The sequence below is a fragment of the Manacus candei genome, unplaced genomic scaffold (genome assembly GCF_025592945.1).
Source record: "Manacus candei isolate 608988 ecotype Guabito, Panama unplaced genomic scaffold, ASM2559294v1 h1tg000057l, whole genome shotgun sequence".
In the NCBI taxonomy this organism is placed as follows: domain Eukaryota; kingdom Metazoa; phylum Chordata; class Aves; order Passeriformes; family Pipridae; genus Manacus; species Manacus candei.
This window is the reverse complement of record NW_026138105.1, coordinates 5,631,675-5,651,297: the sequence shown is the minus strand read 5'-3', so window position 1 is coordinate 5,651,297 and position 19,623 is coordinate 5,631,675. Positions and strand designations below refer to the sequence as shown.

At 47.9% G+C, this 19,623-nt stretch overlaps 1 protein-coding gene and 1 long non-coding RNA gene across 3 annotated transcripts; one reads left to right on the top strand and one right to left on the bottom strand.

Annotated features, from left to right (window-relative positions):
• Positions 1-9,377: 9,377 nt before the first annotated feature.
• Positions 9,378-14,598, bottom strand: CEBPB (CCAAT enhancer binding protein beta). The gene has a single exon (XM_051802810.1). It carries the CDS (start codon positions 14,322-14,324, stop codon positions 13,350-13,352), a length of 975 nt encoding a protein of 324 aa, XP_051658770.1. The 5' UTR covers positions 14,325-14,598; the 3' UTR covers positions 9,378-13,349.
• Positions 14,599-14,874: 276 nt separating this feature from the next.
• Positions 14,875-19,623, top strand: LOC127477835 (uncharacterized). 2 transcript variants are annotated; one of them, XR_007907038.1, is made up of 3 exons: positions 14,875-15,176; positions 15,404-15,546; positions 17,309-17,639. It is a non-coding gene; the product is annotated as an uncharacterized LOC127477835 (long non-coding RNA). The 2 variants fall into 2 exon arrangements; XR_007907037.1 differs by lacking the exon at positions 17,309-17,639 and adding an exon at positions 18,805-19,623 and having other exon boundaries at positions 14,876-15,176.

Below are 19,623 nucleotides of genomic sequence, written 5' to 3'. Positions count from 1 at the left end.
CACTCCTGTCACCTCAGAGCGTTGGCCCACATGGTCTCAAGATTGCTGCCCCTGTGCCATTGCCGTGCTGGGGCTTTATGACTTCTGGATCTTCCAGCCTCAGAGCAGGATATTCCTCTCACAAATCCCAAGCAGAGAGCAAGCCCCACACCTCGGGAACCATCTTCTCCAAGTGAATATATTAGTTAAAGTTTCATTTTTCTCGTTGTGTGCAAATCCTCCCAACTGTTCGCGTTTGAGGAAACCAAAAAAGGGTGTTTTGCTATGTACACAAAGCTACACAGGACCCACAGAATCAGGAGAGGTGATTTTACCCCAGGGGGCCCTGTCCTGCTCCCCCTGAAGCTGATTGCTGCCACATCTCCAAGGACAGCCTGGGAACTCGTGTTCCAGAGAGGTGGCACTGCCTGGACCCTGCTGCTCCCGTTTCAAGCAGCGCACTGGTAAGTGAAAGATTTGGTAAGTGAAAGATTTGCCAAAGCTGTTTTTTCAGGGCTGCAATTAAGGGAGCCTGGCTCAGTCCTGAGGAGGCCAACGACACTGAGCTGACGTGTCGCTCAAACAAACCCTGAGGTCCTTTGTGCCCCTTCTGGTACAAGAACAGCAGGGGATTTACGCTGGGGGATAAATAGGTGGTTCCAAAGTGAGAAGGAAAGAGCCAAAGTTGGAAGCTAACCACAAAACGTGGGTGTAAACGATTACCAAAGGCTTCCAGTAACTCTGCTATCATCAGAGACTGGCTTTATGGGTATGGCCTCAAGAAGTTTCCCTCCACTTAATTAAAGAGGCAGATAAGTATCTAGGTGGAGTGTGCAGATAGGTTCTAAATGAGTTATCCACTAAGGCTGGTTCACTGCACCTATTGTTAAAGCCAGAATATAATATCAGATTAATGCATTATATTTGCCTATTATAGCACTATGTCATCATTATATGACATGTTATAATTAAAGCCCTGCATTAGAAACAAAACTATTTGGCTTGGGATAAGTTGCCTTTATGACTTCTGTGGTTATGATTTCCTCCTTTTCTTAACCCCTTAAAACTGCATAATATAGCTATTTGTAACTGTATAAAGAAAGTTTCTAGTTTCAGATTCTAATCTCAGGTAATTCAATGTAAATAAAGTCAAAATCTGGCACATGGTCTTTTCCTAAGTCAGAATATTTCCTAATAGGGGGAAATCCACATTGTTTGGGTTGACGGAACCTCAAGGATGGGCAGTAGATTAAAGGAGATCATTCCTGACTTGGCATCCCTCTCAGCTGCCCCTCAGCTGTCCCCACCAGCTCCTGGTTTTGTACAGTTCCCCAGCACTCTTCAGCAGAGGAAGCCCCTCAACAAACTCTGACTCCTGGAACTACATGAGTAAAAATTGGTTATGAGACCAGCTTCTGGACTCAGCTCTGGGGAAACCACGCTCCCAAATGCAAACCTGCCCATGGGTGTGGGATCTCCTGCCTCACTCAGATACGACTGAGATTACAGTTTGGGTAACTGACTATGCTAATGCAGTTAATTAGTGATTTGCATATGCACGCTTTTAAATTTCAGGAGTTGGTGATTCATGCAGTGGAGTGCCAACCTCAGCCTTGCTGGCAGATTCAGACAGAGCATGCCAGCAGTACCCCCTCTCCTCTTGCACAGAGCAGGTGTTGTCACCAGGCAAGGTGTAATTTCCCCAAAATAGCCGGGCTGTGCCTGTTGCAGAGACAAACCTTGTAGGGCAATGAATCTTCCTGCTCTTGTTTGGGGGCAGCATTTATTATCTAATATTTTGCAATGCTCTAATATAAATCTAATTGAAGTCTTTTATGTTCCTGACTGAAGTGTGCACTTGTTTGGTTTGGAGGTGACCACCTTAATGAGGGTAATGACGAGGGGATCGCTGCCAGTAGCCGGGGGTGACATCCCACTGTCACAGTCAGTCCCTTGGGGAGAGTTTCTTCTGTTGCTGCAATGCTGGTAACTCAGTAATTTTCTTCCTGATTTGCAATGACCTTTCCCCTGGACTTAGAGAGAGCTGGATTTGGCCTTGGAAGCTGGCTTGTGCACCAGGAACTATTTGGTCATTTCTGTTTCACTGGGATGTTGGAAATGTGCGTTCTCTTCCCGGGGCAATTTCTGCCGTGCGGGAAGGCCCCAAGTGTGAGTGCCAGATGTCTCAGATCATCAGGCTGGGGCACATACAGGCTTCTGATGGAGCTGCTGGAGACACGTTTTTAGCATTTCATCTAAAAAAAATAAAACTCCTAAAGCGAGAAGTAGAGAAGTGAAAATAATAACTCACAAAAATGTGATTTTGAATTTTGCCTAGAAAGGTCATTTCTCCGGCATTTGCCACTGGTACCCTGGCACTGCTCAAGGGAAATTCCCCTTCCTGGCTGTTACTCACACGAGTAAGTCACTAAACCTGATCCCACCGTGCTGCTCCTGTTCCCACAGAATCAGTGGGATGACTCAGAGGGATGTGATGGGCCACCCATGGACATCCAGTGGTGTGTCCTCTCTGGTGCCAATTCATCTTCTGCTCTGCAAAATGCTAAACAGTCCAAAACACTGATAATTTCTCTTTTCTTTGGACATTTCCATCAGCCTCTTAAGGGTGCTTTTATGAATTCCCCTCAGTCCTTTTCCATGCTGACTGACGAGTCCGGCCTGATCACGTGGAGGTTTATTATCATGGCGTGGTGTCCCTGAACAACATGTAATTACACACTGAATAAATCTGTGACAGTACCCACCAACACCAGGAATTATAAACTGTCAAAGGGAAGGGACTCTGAGAGGTAGTGCTGAGGACTCAGTGCAATTCAGTGAAGGCAGAGCTCAGTTTCAGGGGAGAAGGAGGATGATGCTATTCAATTCTGAGGGTGATTTTAAATACCTCTGGGTTATGAGACAGGATAAAAATATGGCCCCCGCGGAGAATTTCCTCGTGAGGGACAGGCTTCTCTACTCACGGGGAAAAAAATTACTTTCTAATAGCATCTGTCTATTTTACATATATAATGAGCCAAACTCTGTGTGGTCAAATTACTGTCTAGGAAGTGCTTGGAATGAGGGACAGTTGTGCTTCCAGTCATTTTCACCAGAAGACTTTCCCTGCTGAATTAATTAATACTTTTAACTTTCAATATAAACTTTAAATAATTACTCTATGGCATTGCCAAGGTCTCATACCTCACATTTCACATTTCTTTAAACAAATAATACCTGAGACACAGCCAGGAAGTGTCTGTGTGCAGATAAAAGAACTGAAGCAAAGAAAGGTGAAGTGACCAGCCCAAGGTCCTCAAGGAAGTTTGCAGCAATGGCAGATTCAGGGCTTTGCTCTGCAGCAGGGACTGCAAGGAACCATCTGGGCTCACCCTTCAGCACAGACCCAGCCAGTGCACTCCTGCACTGCCAGGTCCCACCAGCTCTACTCAGCTCAGCAGTGGGGCCAAAGCCCTGGTGAGGTCCCCAGCTAATGTTTAATCCTTGGGGGGAGGCTGGAGGAGAGCACAAATGAGCTGAGAGAGGTGTTTATTTGGAGGTCACCTTTCCCTCCCTTCTCCCCTCAAGACACAGCAGCAGGTGGAGGAGTGAAGGACCCGGTGCTGTGTTTGTAAAGGAGCTTTTCTGCCCCAGAAAAGTGTCTGAGGGTGAGTTAAGTGCAGACAACTGTGGATCCTGACAAGCTGTAGATGCAGAAAGCCGAGTTGATTGTAGTTGCCAAGATATCAGGAAGTAAAAGGCAGAACTTTATGAAATGTTTTTTACATGGATAATTAATTTTTCCATTTGTCCTCTTCAATTCCTAAAAATACCTTACACAAACACAAGTGCCAAACCCCTCTCAGAATAAAGCCTGTTTTGAAGCAAGTGAGAGTTGCAAAGGTCTGAAATGCAGGTATTAGAAATGCTTAGTTTGGAGCAGCAGGGATTAAATGTTTGAGTGGTGGGAATGGTTCACAAGAAAGGAATAGGGGAGCCTTGGGAGGTGGTCCTCTCCCTCTTCTTCTTCAAATGGAGGTGAGGATGAAGTCAGCTTGTGCTTTTGCATGGAAAAACAGAACAGTGTTTTTCTCAGTCCACAGAAACCAACAAGTGACAGACCCAAGAGGTCCATTTTGCTTCTTCATTGTAGGAATCTCTGGCTCCAAAGATTAGGAAGGCACTACCTGAGAGCACAGGTACTGCCTTGATTAGCAGTTTCATAGTCTTGTAAAAGCATCTCACTTTGCCCTCCCAAGCACTTAGTTGGCAGGTGGAGACTAGGAAAGGGTTACCATTATTTTTGTTTCCCCACATCTGATGGTACCTTAAGTGCTGAAGTGGAGTTATTGCAGAGGAGAGGGTGCTATGGGAGGCTGCAGATTCATCCTGCAGCCCTGCTCCAGGGGCTCCCTGGCACACAGGCACCTCTGGGAAGAGTACATGAACATGTGAGGAGGGACATGTTCCTGGGCTGCTCTGTGTTGCAGAATGTTGCCCAGCTCCTGCCTGTCTGGTAAAGGTCAGGCACCCCACAGAGTCCCTGCTGTCCCCTTCTGTCCCTGCTCTGGGACTCCAGTGCACTGAAGCAGGAGTTTGCTTCTTTTTTTAAAAAGAGCAGAACGTTCATTTTCCCTATCACAGCAGCCTGGCTCTCATGCCAGTAAAGCATGCCTAATTGGCAGGGCTTAGAGACTGATCATTTCAATTTATGCCCAGAACAGGTAGGGCAGCAATGAAAGCCTCTCCCACCCAACCCCACCCCTTCTCCCAGTGTGCCTCAACCCTGCCCTGGAGGGACCACCTGGAGGGCTGAGCAGGGAGTTCCCTCTCTCTGCGCAATAAAGAGGCACAGTCCTGCAGTAAATACCACGTTAAGCTTATGGCTGTTTAATAGTCAGTGTCCCTCTGGTCATAAAGCTCTTGCAGGGCTCGTGCAGAGGAGCACCTGCCAGTGAATTCATGCAGAAAGAAGCAGGAGCCATTTGCTAAGATTTTGCCTTTAAGGACTTGGCAGAAAACGCTGGAGTGAAATTTTCACTTCACGCTGCCATGAGGTCAGTGGGAAAACAGTCCATTGCGTGGCTGTTGGAAATGGTTCCCACCACTGCCACAGCTTGCAATAGCATTCCCAGAACTGTGTGCTCTTGGGTATCACTTCCTTCTTTTCAGGCCCCTTCACACATGGAGGTTTGCCTCCTTGTCCTTTTTGCCACTGCCTTTCCAAACTGTCAGCCTTGCTGGAGAACTGTATTCCCTACAACCAGCACAGGCCTGTATGACAAGAGGATTCAGGGCATCATCCCATCTCTTCTGAGTTCCCCATCCTTCACAAGCCCGACTCCACAGGAAAAATTCCCTAATTCTGGGGAAAGGCACAGTCAACCCATATTTGTTATTGACAGAGGAAGAACTACCAAGGAGTAGTGGATTTCCTCATAAAGTGGGAGCATCTATTCGTCTAAATAAAATGCTTTGCAAAAACAAAAACTAAACCCAAGCACTGTACAAACAGAGAGCCTTTAGCAAATCAGGTTTCTGCAATTGCAGAGCTAAAACAAAAATAACATTTTCCAGTAGCCACTGGTCGCACTCAGGTTGCCCAATGCAGGCATCTCTGCTTTTCTCAGCATCTACTTTATCAGTTGTCTTCCAGCCCAGAGAAGTCCATGGTTCTTGGCAGCAGCTCTTGCTGATGTGCAGTGGGTTATTGCTCAAGAGCCCTTTGATCAGCAGCCAGGGCCTATCACACCATGCTCTGAGACAGTGGCTGCCAGACCTGGCCAGCACAAGCTGGATGGGCTCCCGAAGCGCAGTAGGAGGAAACCAGGATTCCTTTGGGCCTGTTGGAGTGCATCTCATTCAACACCTTTCTGGACATCCAGATTTTCCATCAGGTTTTCTGTCCCAGTATTTATGCTCATGCCTCACAGTGTAATCCCGGGGCCAGGCAGCTGCAGGCTCTAGAAGGATGTGTTTCAGCAGAGCACTTGGCACATCTGAAACTTTAAAGCTTGTGTTCAGCATTGCGTTGCTTCTGCCTAGGTAGCACATACACTGGAGTACTTTGTTGAACTGGGACCCAGCAGTAGCTGTTAGAACACAGCTGTATCCCACTTCTCGGGTGTTGTGGTGGTTGTGGTTTTCTTCCTGGGAAATGCAAAAATGCCAAAGCCACTGTCATCTCCTTTTGCACGGCAAGCGACAGCCAAATCAGCCCATGTGCCTGGGTAGCTCTCTCAAATTTGAAAACACAGGAAATAAAAGTGCTTAGAATTTTCCAGGGCATGTGCTGTAAAACTGAGCAAGGCACAAAAATTTTCCCAGGGACGCCGCAATCTCAGATCCATGTATATACAGATCCATGTAAATACATCCATGTAAATACGGATCTATGCATTTATCATTACTCATTCCAGTAATAATAGTTCCACTGAAATCACTACAGCTACTTGTACAAAATGAAGCACGTGTGCAAGATCAGGATCTAAATATGTAACAGGCAGATCCACCTGCAGCTATGGCAACTGCACCTGGAACTGGAGCTGCACATACATGCATGCAGCCTGTTACACTGAGGGGCTGACAGACAATATAAAGATTTATGGTAAACTGGTGGAAGAGGTAGGACCAGAAACTGCCTCTTTTGTTCCAAAGCTCAGTATTTATCCCTTGCATCCTAACTTCTGTCAGTGTTCTGCACTCATTAACTCTGCAGCTCTGTAATTTGCTTTCAAAGGGGTTAAGGGCACTGCACCCAGTAGCTGCACTCAGATATCAAGGCCTTCTGCCATCTCTCCTATTCCTTCAGATTTGGGGACTCAACCCAACAATCAGCACTGTTCTTAAGTTTAAACACAAAGACGTTTTCTGCCACCCTGAGTGGTCATCAATTACTCAGCAACAGGAGACCAGCCCTGCGTGGAAGTCGTGTTTCTTCACAGAGCTGGCACCAAGTGTTCGTGGCTGGGGGCCAGCTTGCATTCCTTCAAGCAACCAAACTCCTTGATAATTACTCCCTTTTTTTTTTTTTATAATTCTACTGATGTCATTGTGCCAAGTTATCCCACAGATATTATTCTGCTCCTTGTACACTGAAGTGTTAGACACGCTCAAGTATCCCAATAGGTTACACTCTTGGTTTGTTTTCTGGCCTTTGGTGGTGCAAAAGCAATCGAGACAGAATCTGTGTTTTACTGTTTCAGGACACCTAGGCTCAGGGAAGTGTGACAAATCCCTGTCAGAAACATCCACCCCCGAGTAGCTTTCTGGATGGCAGAGGCTGGGGAAATCAGCAAAACAATGTTTCTGCTCGAGCCACCGCGCTCCTTCTGCTTCGCAAACCGGCTCCAGGCACTTTCTCTTGTTCTTGTGATTCCCTTCCTGAATTACTGCAGCCAAGTAATTGTTTCATCATGTTGCACTGAAATATTTTCCCATCGTGTCACCGTAACATTCATTTCTCAAACCAAAGCTCCTCCTTTTGCTTACAGAAAAACGTGTGGCAAAGCCCCCGTGCCCCAGAGCCCAGGTGAGCTCCCGGAGGAGGGACACGGCAAGGGAGGCATCGGAGGGATTTTTGGGTTGTTTGGAGGAGGCTGTGATTCCTGTGACTGTCATTTCTAGGCACCATCAGTGAGCTCCTTACCACAGGCTTAATGAACTGCTGTTGCAATAGACTGGCAAACCCGAGGTATTTATAGCAAACAAACAAGGGCTGCGCTGGGTCTGTGTGGGGATGGGGACCGGAGCCTCCCAGAGCCTCCTGGCAAAAGCTCCCTTCTTTCCAGAGGTGTCTGCATTCGAGCCCATCTAAACCAGGCCTGCTGGCTGAGCCAGCCCTTCTCTGGCCTGAGTTTAGTAGAGGATTTATTCTGAAAATTTTATGAAATGATGAGACCTAACTAAAACCTCTGATTAAATACCCTGAACTCTGGGAAGGTGCTTTGATAGCTATGGAATGTGTGATACAGGAATCACAGAGGCAAGAGCCAAAGGGATAGGACAAGGTAAAAACCAGATGTAGATCATGGTCTTTCTTAACATTTAATTAGCTAGAAAATATTATTGGAATTTATTATTATTTATTATTATATGAATAATTTCCATAGCAAATTAATAAGTTTTTTTTTTAATTTATAACAAATGAGAGTTAAATTTGGCACTGCTTTGTGAAATCATGGCACCCAGTTGGAAGGTTTGGAACTAAATGTGTCCCTATTGTAAGTGCACATCAATTATTTTCACCGACTGCTAACTCATTTATCCTCGTCGTGAATTCTCCCCTCTTGGTTTTCACATCCAGGCAGATCTGACCAGCAGCGTTTCTTGGAGGGGAGAAAAGCCTTTCATTCAAAACAAAACATCTGAACAATTGAGCAGATTGAGCAGGTGGGGAAATGACCACAAAAGGCATTTTTGAGTTTCCAATTTCCAGTGGCTCAAACAAAGCATATCAGAGTCAGGGCTGCAGCTCCCGAGGACGGGCTGTGCCGGGATCAAACCCCGGGGCCAGCGCTCCGGGATCACTGCACAGGGAAAGTCTCGGGAGTTTCAAGTAGTTGCCATCAGGCAAACACGGCACCATGAATTTCACATGACCCTGATGGCAAACCAAGCTGTACCTGATCTTTTTTAGGTGTTTACAAACCCACCACAGATTGTGCTGCTCGTCTGCCCAGGCTGGGGCAACACAGCTGCAGCTCACAGGAAAGAATCAGGAGCCTCAGAAATCCTCAGCATATAGAGTAGAGCTTCTATCAAAGTTTAGTTTTAGGTTGCAAATATTAAACTCTCAGACTATGTTTGGGTCCCAGCAAAGAGTTAAACAGAACTTAATTCTTTTAATGATTTCACTTGTTTGTTCAGTGAGTGTCTCTCAAAAGAGAACTAATTCCCTCACAGGTTTAATGGTTTGACCACATCGCTTTATTTTTACTTGATTGATTGATTGATTGAAAAAAGTGTCCTGAATTTGAACATAATTGTTTCTTTAGGAGTAGTAAGTATATTCCTAGTTCTGTTTCAATTTCTTATTTAATATATTAGGACCTTTTCAACATCCAGGCATATGTTTAACTTTTTTTTCACACTCCACATTAGTATACGAGGTTCACCCTAAAATTCTGACTGTTCAGCATTTGTGTAAGATGTAAAGAGAAAAAGGCCAACACTCAAGAGAGGAGAAGTAATTTTTTTTTTTCATTAGAAATCGGGAGCAAAAAGAGTTAGAACCAAATTCTATTCCAAATTCATTCCCCCCTTCCACCACATAATCATGTATGTCCAGCCCAAACTGAATGCAGAGCCCTGCTTTGGACTCACTTGTGTCATTGGAATGACAGGCAAATGCAAGGCATTGAGCATTATCACTATAAATAACAAAAGAAGATATGTAATTTGACCTTACAGCTTTTCTCTTTATTAAAGCAGATACAGAGTTGCATTGAATTTTATTCTGGTCACAGCTAATGAAACATTGCTTGAAAACCAGTGTGAGAGTAACTTCATGTTTTTACACACACACCCACATTGATGACAGTTGTTCTCACAATTCAACTGCAAAGGTAAACTTTGTGCACAAAGCTTTTTTCTGGCTCTAATTTTGGGCTATTGCAGGATTTCAGTGAGGAAAAACCATACTGTTATCAAATATGATCAAGTCTCCCATCCAATAGCCCTTGGGTACAATTTGGGTGATTTTATTTGACAGAGGAAGAACAATTAGTATGGAAAGACACATAATTTTTCTTGCATCTTCCAAGAGTTACCAATGGAAGGCTGTGGGAAAAGTGGGAAAGCAACATCACAGTGTCAGAGCTGCACAGGGTTACACTCTGGACAGATAAGCAGAGAGTAATAGTTTGAAGAACCACAAAAAAACCTATAATTGTATTCTTAGATATATTTTATAAATGCTACATATGATTCCTTCTGAAGAACTAAGCACAGCTGAACTCAAACACCTTACAAACCAGTGCCAGGTGCTTTGGAACAGGGATGTTGGTGCCATGGATTTGATCTTACAGACTGATTCCTACTCTGTTATTTTAGTAGCAATGAGAACGACCTGTAGGAATCAGCCAGTGTAACATATCATTTGAAAAGAAAGGAAAAAAAATATAAAGCCCAAATGAAATGCTGTTTAAAAACTTCCATAAAACTCAAAACAGATCTCTGGTGTTTGCACTTCTCTGCCTGGTTTGCCTGCACATGGACTGCACAGTCCTACCACAAGTTGTCCTGAGTGGCTTTGGGAAGAGCAGCTCAGGAGACCCTGTCAGAGACCAGCCCAGACATTCCCAACTCCTGCTCTTGGCCAGCAGAATCTTATTTGTTATGGGAAAATAAATCAATATTTGGAGCTGAGCCACTGTTTGGACAGGGATTTTCCAATTCCCCCACTGCGATTAGTAAAGGTATTTGGAATCTTTTGCCTGCTTTATGCTTGGAATCTTCTCAGATTCATTTCCAAACTACTTTTTCGAGACTAATTTTTTCTAGGACATGTTTTAATTACAGGGGCTTTTTCACATGCTGGTTTAGAAAGCAGGGTATTTCATGACCTCCATGCACTACAAAGCTCCTACAATGTAAGTTATGAGGGTAATACAAGATTAAGAATGAAGGATTCGGGAATTCTCTTTCTGACTCTTTCACAAATTCCTTGTGAGACTGGTGTAAAATTGGTGCATTCGTGTCCTCAGTTTTCCTGTCTGTACCTGCATCTTTCTGACAAAAAAATCGTTGCTGCACAAGGTTCCTCCTGAAGGAGAAATCTGTAATCCTAATTAGGAGATACATTGGAATACAGCAGTAATTTAAACATCATTCTTTAAATTGCAGCAACGCCGCCCTGGCTCTCCTGCACCGTGGCAGGCAAGAGTTTAAGGATGGGGATTAGCTCCTTCATGCCTGGTAGAGCTCTATCTCCAAAACTGGACTATTATTTAAACAGATATAAATACCTTCAGTACATCTTATCTTTCAATCTACCCTGCCTTCCAGCCCCCACAAACTGAACTCTTGTTGGAAGCTTTGTTATTAAGAAAGCAAGCAAGCAAGCAAGAAAGCAAGCAAGAGAGAAAGCAAGAAAGAAAGAGAACAAGAAAGAAAAGTATTTGAGGACATCTTAAGTCCTCCAGCAGTTCCACTCTCGACAGCACTGGGCTCTGACTGGGAACACTGTTTGTAAGTTTGGGTAACATTGCATGGCCTACAGCACAACAAGAAAATAGGATCTAACGATGTGGATAAGTTTCGTAACTATACAAATAGTAGAATAAACAGCCACGGGAGGCTGGAGTAATCACCGTCACGAGGGACAGTCAAGACAAGATCTAACGTCGATCTTGCCTGCAAGGACTTGAGTCATGCTGGTGCAGAAGCTCACCCAAGAAAATCTATTTTAGGGTCTCATAAAAACAGCTGAAATGCACTGCACAAATCAAAAAGCAAATGGGGGAAATCTGTATCAGGCCCAACAGTGCCCTGCTCACGACTGCACGGCTCCTGGGGGCGCAGGGAATGTGTAACAAATGTCAGGGAGAGCTCCAGCTGATGGGCCCGCAGGAGGCTCTGATCTTGAGAGTCAAAAAAAGCAGAACAGTTCTTTCAGTAGAAAACATGTTTTGCTTAAAGAAAGACTGGAAACAAGCAGCAAATTGCAGATTTGTCCTGCAGCCCACTGCTGTTTGTATTGGAATGTATAGGAGCAAATTCAAGGCCACTGTCTTTATACTCTTTGTGCTCAGCTGTCAGAGCACAGGCAGTTAAGGAGTTTCTTTACCAGGCACAGGGAATCGGGATCTAAAAAATTCACATTTAAATTTGGCCTAACAGGAAAATGGAAAATGCTGAGTAAGACATGATCATTTGCCCTACTCCCTCCACATAACCAGCCTGAGACTGTTCACTTCTTACAGACCCTGACATGGCAGCACACAGTGGGGAATAACAGAGCTGGGAGCCCCAGCAGGGCTGATGTGTTCAGCAGCAGGGAGAGCCTTGGATCTCTCCAAAACAAAGTTCTGGCCTGCTACAAACTTCCTCCTCCTCTGCCACCCCCCACTTGTCCATCACTTGCCCCCAGAAAATGCACACACACAGAAGCAAACAGTCCTCATCAGAGAATTCTATCTGCAGTTTTTAGAAAAATGTCTCAAGAGCAAAGGGAAGGGGGTTGTTCAGGAGCCTCTCACCTGGCAGGGTCTCATGGGAGCTTCCTGAGCAATGACCGAAATTACCGACATCCAACAGAAATGCTACTTTCTCATGTTTATTCCTGTAAACTACAAACATAAGAAATGCTGAATCATAGAGAATAGAAACTCTGTAAAGAAAAAAAACCCCAAACACAAACAAAAACTCATTTAAAGCTTCCTCCCTTACTTTTTCTTCCCCCCTCCCACTTCAGACTTGGTGTTATTTGCCAAGGATTGGTCATGGTTTGGATAGCACATCTTGCTCTACACGTTCAGAACAGCATGAAGTGCAAAAAAAACCCCAACACAAACACCTCCTCCCCAAACAACACCCAAGCGGCAGCTAAACCAAGTGATTAGAGGAAATAAAATGAGGCAACAAGAACTGGCTAAAGCTTCCAGCTCTGCTCCTTGCTGGGTTTCTCTTGAGGGTTTTGGTTTTGGTTGTTGATTTTTTTTCCTTTCTCTGAGTCAGAGAAAGCTAAAAGACCAACAAAAATCCCTATCCCTGATCACAGCAATGAGCCAGAATCAGCTGGAATTTCAACCCTGTGTTTAATCTAACTTTAAACATGCCTTCAAAATAAAACAAGCTACTTTTTTTTTTTAACCTAGTCATAAAGTTTATTAAAATTGTTCATTAATGCTTCAAATGTAGCAAGAATGCATAGATCCCAAAATATACATATGTATTTTCTTATAGAAATAGATTATTCTTTATAATAAAAAAAACTGTAAGAACATCTTTAACAGATTACTCAATCCATGACTGACAGTTACACGAGATTGCATCATGTACACAGCATTCCCAGCCATGCTTAAAGGATTGCATCACTTTGCCCTTGCTCTCCTCTCGCTCTTTTAAATAACCCCAGCGCCCAGCAGCCTGCAGAGCCCGCCCGGGGCCGGGGCCGGGGTCCCCCCGCGCCGCCCGCCCCCGCAGCCCCCGGACCCCGCTCAGAACCCGCGCGGCGGCGGAGCCTTCCGCCAACATGTCTGTAAAGACACACGCACACACGAAAAATAATCCAACAGCAACAACACAAATTAAAACCAACCCCGCCCGCCCGCCCGCCGCGGGCTCTCGCCCCCCCTCGCCCCGGCCCCGGGAGCGCGGAGCGGGGCCGGGAACCGGCGGCTCCGCTCGCCCCGCCGCCCGGCCGGGGGTCAGCAGCGAGGCGAGGAGGCGAGCAGTGGCTCGGGCAGCTGTTTGAACAAGTTCCTGAGGGTGCTCAGCTCCCGGGAGAGCTGCTCCACCTTCTTCTGCAGCCGCTCGTTCTCGGCCGTCAGTTCCAAGACTTTGTGCTGCGTCTCCAGGTTGCGCATTTTGGCTTTGTCGCGGCTCTTGCGCACCGCGATGTTGTTCCTCTCCCGGCGGAGCTTGTACTCGTCGCTGTGCTTGTCCACGCACTTCTTGGGCTTGTTCTTGCCCGCCGGGGCGGCGGAGTAGCCTCCGCCGGCAGCGGCGGATTTGGAGGACTCGGAGGGGTTGGGGGTGCCGGGGGGGCTGGAGGAGGACGAGGTGGACAGGTTCCCGCTGCTGCCGCTCGGCACCGACTGGTAACCCAGGTAGGAGCGCACGGTGCTGCCGTAGGGCGAGGACATTCCCCCCGGTCCCGGCCCGGCGCCCCCTTCTTCCTTACGGGGCCCTTTGCAAGAGTCCAGGGTCTCGAAGACCGGCTCCACTTTGGTTTCCACGATCTGGGGCGGGAAGCAGCCCGGCAGCCCCCCCGGCTTGTGGCTCTGGCTGGCGCAGGGGTGGCTGTGCCGGGCGAGGCTGATGTAGGTGTAGTCGGGCTTCTTGCTGCCGCCGCTGCCTTTATAGTCCTCGGCGAAGAGATCGGAAAGGAAATCTTGGCCGGCGCCGCTGCTGCACGGAGGCTCAAAGTTGCCCCCTGCTGCTGCCGCGGGAGGCGGCGGCTGCGATGCCAAGGGCTCCAGGTACGGGCTGAAGTCGATGGCTCGCTCGTGGTCCCCGACGGTGAGCTCGGTCATGGAGCGGCCCCCGGCCGCCCGCGGGTGCAGCTTGTTGAGAGCAGCCAGACAGTCCGCCTCGTAATAGAAATTAGCCACTTCCATGGATTTAAAGGCGGGCGGCTGGATGGGGAGGCATGCTGCGTCCCAGGCCACCAGGCGTTGCATTAAAGCAAAGGGGGATGCGGGGAGGAGGAAACGACGCAGGGGGCCCCCCCCGGCAGAGGGTCAAGCTGCCGCCGTCGGGGTGGGGGGCTCCAGACCCTGCCGCAGTCCCTGGCGTGGGCACGGCCCCGCGGCGCTGCCCACCCGGGCTGGATCAGTCCCTGCGGCGCGGCGGGGCTTCACCGCTCCGGCAGCTGCGGCGGGGGCTGGCGCGTCTCCTCCGGACCATCTGGTTCTGGGTCCCGTGTCCTAAAGTCTCTGACTTAGGAAAGTTCCTTTCCTCAGTTATTTATAGGGGCGGTGGATCCCATAGCAACAGGCGCGTCACCGCCTGGCCGCCTGCCACGCCGCACGCTCGGCAACTGCTGGCCCCGGCCCCGGAGGAGGCTCCTGGGGCGGGTGCGCCGGTGCGGTGCGGTGCGGTGCCCGCCGGGCCGCCCACAACACACCCGGCGAGGGAGGGAGGGAGGGAGGGAGGGGCGGCTGAGGACCTGCAGGTGCGGGAGGTCGGGGCTGGCCGCGGCCAGGTCCGGCGGGGACAGCGGCGGGGACAGCGGCGGGGACAGCGGCGGGGACAGCGGCGGGGACAGCGGCGGCCAGCGCTCGGCCCCGGGGACACGAGAGTGCCGGGCTCTGCTGCTGCTCCCGCCGAGCCGACCTGGGCTCCGCTCTGACACCAGAGAGCGGGGCACTGCCCGGGGCTGGCAGCGGGACTGGGCACAGATCCCCCTGGGTCTCGTTTTACCCTTGGGGACATCAAGGCGGGAGGGATTTTTTCAAGTTCTTTTGGCAAAGCAGGGGGAAAGCTGCAAACGAAAGACGGATCCCGTTACTCTCCATCCCGTGCTTGCTTTGGTAAATCCCACTGGCAGGCAGAAGTGTCCCCAGGGACGTGCACAGAGCCGCTTTCCAGTGGCGAGCCCTGGGCTGAGCGATGAGGAGCTGGAGCAGGGCACGGGACTGCTCCGGGCTCCCTCCTCGCCGCTGAGAACATCCACAGGGCAGCGAACCCAGCGCTCCCTCCCCAGCATTCGTGCAGGGATGGGGCCCTGAAAGTTTGCCTTGGTGTATTTACTTTGCAGGATATGGTGCAACTGTGAGGGTACAGACGGGATAGGGGATCCACAGATTAAACCAAAGGGGACCCACCGGGCGGGACGTGGCTCAGGAGGAAAGTGAGAGACGTGCAGGGGAACGTGGAGCCCAGAGTTTTTCAATCTGTGGGGTAAGTTTGGGAAGGAAGACTGAATCTTGATGTCCGTTTTAATTAAAGACACCCACCTTGGGAATCAAACTTATATTTTCACTCTCTTACTCCCACATTTACCTGTCTACAAGCTGGTGATTCATCCCCAGAATAAAGGACATTAATTTAAAACAAAACATATAATTAAAGGAAGTAGGAGTGTCCTCGCCTCAGTAAAGAAGACCCAGCACTGCAGGGAAAATGACACTGCCTCTTAGAATAATGTGAAGCAATCCTGCGGTGTGGGAAATATTGTAACGTTAAGCCAGAGGAACAGGTATTGCATTATATGATTCAAACAGTCAACTGTTCTTAATGTTCAAACCTCAGAACTCTGAAAAGAGGAAGAATTCAAGAATCACTCAGCGGATCATCGGACTTTTTTTTTTTATTTGCTTTTTCTGTTCATGTTTTAATAGGATTTTTTTTTCCATAACAAAAGCCCCCTAACAGGTTTTCAGGCCTCAAATATTTCTAGTTCCATCTTTATCTATCAAGTTAATCTTTGGTGAATGCACCAGAGATTAAATTGGAGCTGGGCCTGGCCAGAGAACTGGGTCTGGAGGTTGTAGTTGGAGCCCATACCTTCATAAATACAAACATCTGTATTGGGTGCAAATACTGGCAAGTTGCAGTGAGCCAGGGCTTGTTCTTCTGGCTGTTTACTCCCTCATCCTGCACCTTTATCCTGCATTCTGATCTGGCAGTTACATCCAGCGGCTGCCCTAACTGGCCCTTCCAACCGAACTCTTAAAATCAGTCTCATGTGCTTCCTACCTCCCAACTGTCTCAGGGACCCACAGGCAGAAGGTCTCCTGCGTGGTGACCTGCTACATGCACGGTTGGTCTCTCTTGGCCAGTCGTTGGCTAAAATCAAACGCTAAAGCTGGTTGGTAAAATTCCTGAACAGCTTTTCAAGATATTTTTGGAGATCTAAATTTGCCCTCTTCGAATTTCTCCCCTATTCTCTGCTGCTCTGCAGCAGAAAGTTGCATTCCCGCCTGGGCTGATCTTCCCCAGCAAAATAAAATGCCTGTGCAACTGTCATGTGAAACAGATTCTATCAGGGATGGTGTGGCCCACACCTGCTTTCCCGGCCAGTGCTGAGTAATCCCGCAGTCACCGGGATCACATGGCAGCTGGGTGGTAATTCAGGTTGGATGCCCAGCTTGTCCCCTCCTTCCCTTCTCCCCTTCACCTCCCTGCTGTACCTGGATGTCTTTAAACTTCCTCCAGCTCACCTCAAATCCCAGCATCCACTCTCGTGTAGCCAACATCCATTCTCAGCTTCTCATGGGAACCTTGTTGGCGGGACTAACCACTTATCCAAAACCCCAGCATTCGGCAGGCAGGTTTTGAGCTAACTCTGGTCTCTTTTAAATTGTTTCTGCACTTGTCATAACAAATGCATGGCCAGAAGTGGGGGTTTTGAGATGGGAACAGGTGCAGAGCAAGGCTCGCACCACAGGATTGAGAGGAGGTATGGGCACACCAAGCTCTGTCCCTGCAAGTGCCTGGCTTGGCCTGGCCAGATATGCAGAGGCTGCTAATAATTGTCCTGGAAAACCTCCTCAGAGATGCTTTAGATAGGAAAAGAGATGCAGACATTCCTGGCGAAAGGATCCAGGCACTGGCAGCAGCCCTTCCGCAGCTTGTCTCCCAGAAGAGCCATTTTCGACTGAAAAGCAGCACTTCTGTGAAAAGCTCCTTCCTACTACTGATTTCATGAATTTTTTTTCAGAACTATTCAGTTGAGGAAGGAGACAGCATAACTCACAAATTACTCAGTAAGAACATAACATTTTCGAGGAAAAAAAAAATCTGATGCAATAGCATCCAGATTCCTCTACATTCATGGGTGAAACAATACAGAAATGAGGAGAAGAACAGGAGGAGACCAGTGTGGTGAAAAGGTGGAGGGAAGAATGTAATCCTCACTGCTCATCTCTGTCATGAATTAAATTCTGCTCTCCAGTTTGCCTTTTGTACTGTAGAAGCCACAGCTTTCCAGCTCCAGGCTCGGACCTACAATAAAGCATTGCAGAGGCATTTTCTTCCTGGAAATTGTCTTCTTTTCCAGGATTTCTTGCAAGCTTTCTACTTCATGCACTTCAGGTCTGCAGCAGCTGTCCCTGGAATGACACCAGTTTTGGGGGGATGCTGTTAGTTTAGTGGTGATGGCTCAGACACTGAAGTGTTTGTCAGAAGGTCTATGGACTGAGGGTCATGCTGTAGAAAGAGGCTGGCTGAAACTTCTGATGCTTCTTGGTGCAGTTCTGTCCAATTTATTATTATTATTATTATTATTATTATTATTATTATTATTATTATTATTATTATTATTATTATTATTATTATTATTATTATTTCCCTTGCAGTAGCTCTTAGCAGGTCAGTAAGATCAGAGCTGCATCACACTGAAGGTGCTGAGCCACAGGGCTGCAGCCTGGAACAGCACAAGAGGGGCAGAGCTGGGGCACAGGGAAAGGAAGGTGATGCCAGAAGTTGACAGTTGCAGCAATGCCTGGGGTGCTGTGGGCAGTGTGTTGGAGGGGAGCTGGAGAAGAAGTGAGGGGTTCCAGACACAATGTCTCTGCAAACAGGGTGGTGTGGGAAGGGAGCACAGAGGTGGTGTGGGGAGGTCTCTGGGGGGTAGGAGGGGACCTTGCCTAAAAGACTGACTTAAGTAGTGTTGCAATAAAGGCTGCAAAATAGAGAAGTAAATTTGAAATTTATTTCTGAGCATGGCAAGTGCTCTCTTTTCCTTTCCTAGCCCCAGGTCCCTCTTCATTCAGCTGCACACCATGCACCAACAACTCACAAGTTGTACCTGGCAGAGGCCAGGTTTGAATCTATTGCTCTCCACTTGCTGTAAAACACCAGCACTTACAAAATGTCAGAGGGGGACAATGTCTCAACTCCAAGAGAGGTTGGCTCTCCTTCCGTCTGCCCCAGCTCTCAGACCAGTCTCGACACTTTGCTTCATTTTAGCATCAAAAACGATTGCAACACGCTTTCCGCCTCCTGAACCCGCTGCTGGATGCTCTGCCTGGCAGTGCCGGGGCCCAAAGCTCCCCAGGCAGTCCCAGGCCCTGTCTCCTGAACTCCTTCGCTTCTTTTGTTACAGACCAGAACCCTCCCCCCCGAATGCTCCCTCACCCTATTCCCATGTGACATGGTGATGCTCAGGTTTTTGTTGGTCTTCTGCTGATTTTCTGCTCACCTCTGACCCAGCAGGCTTGGCCTTTGCAGCGCTGGGTTGCTCAATCCCCCTTTATCTGCACGTTGCTCTTTGCCCCACCGAGAGCCGAGAGCCGCGGAGACGACACCTGGAGATTGGCACCGGTGGGACAACATGAGCGAAATACCTTCCCTGGCCACACGGAAAATTTTCCAGAGCAAATTTTTAGGTCAGAGCACCCACTCTGGGGCTCTGCAAAGGAAAGAAAGGAGGTAGAGCCAGAGCACACAAAGGCCCGTGGAAGGGAACAGTGACAGAGCAGAAGACATGGTCTCTGTCCTGCATGGCAGAGGGAGTCCATGCTGGAGCAGTTCTGCTGGCAAGATGTGGGCTGTCAGTCTGAGCAGGGACAGGGAGAGGTGACTTTGTATCTTACAAAGCAGCACATGTCCTTGTGTTCCAATAAAAATGGCAGAGAGGTTGCTGTCTAGTAGCTTTCCAGAAGTTCTCCATAGTTGTCTGACATTTCCTAGGTAATCACAGCCTCCTGTTTTGATGAATTTGGTACAGATCGTGTATTAATGATCTCTTGTGTAAGCGTTCGAAAGATTCATCAAGGGAAGAGGAATGCTATCCTTCCAAGGTATCCTGCCAAGTGTCAGAAGCTCCCAGGAACAGAACTCGATTATTCCTTCAGGAAATTTCTAAAAGAGGGAAGCTATTCCAAGGTCCTGAGGCTGCAGGACAGATAGCTGGAACTCCATGGGGTGTATGGCCAGGGGCAACACAAACCAAGGAAATCTGAGAGGGGAGTGGGCTCAAGTGGAGAATTAGAAGATTTTTTCTTTATTAAAAGCATTAAAGATCTGTGTTCT

Bases quoted from the DNA above. Each gene is read 5' to 3' on its own strand.
- CEBPB (XM_051802810.1), bottom strand. From the start codon at position 14,324: ATGCAACGCCTGGTGGCCTGGGACGCAGCATGCCTCCCCATCCAGCCG.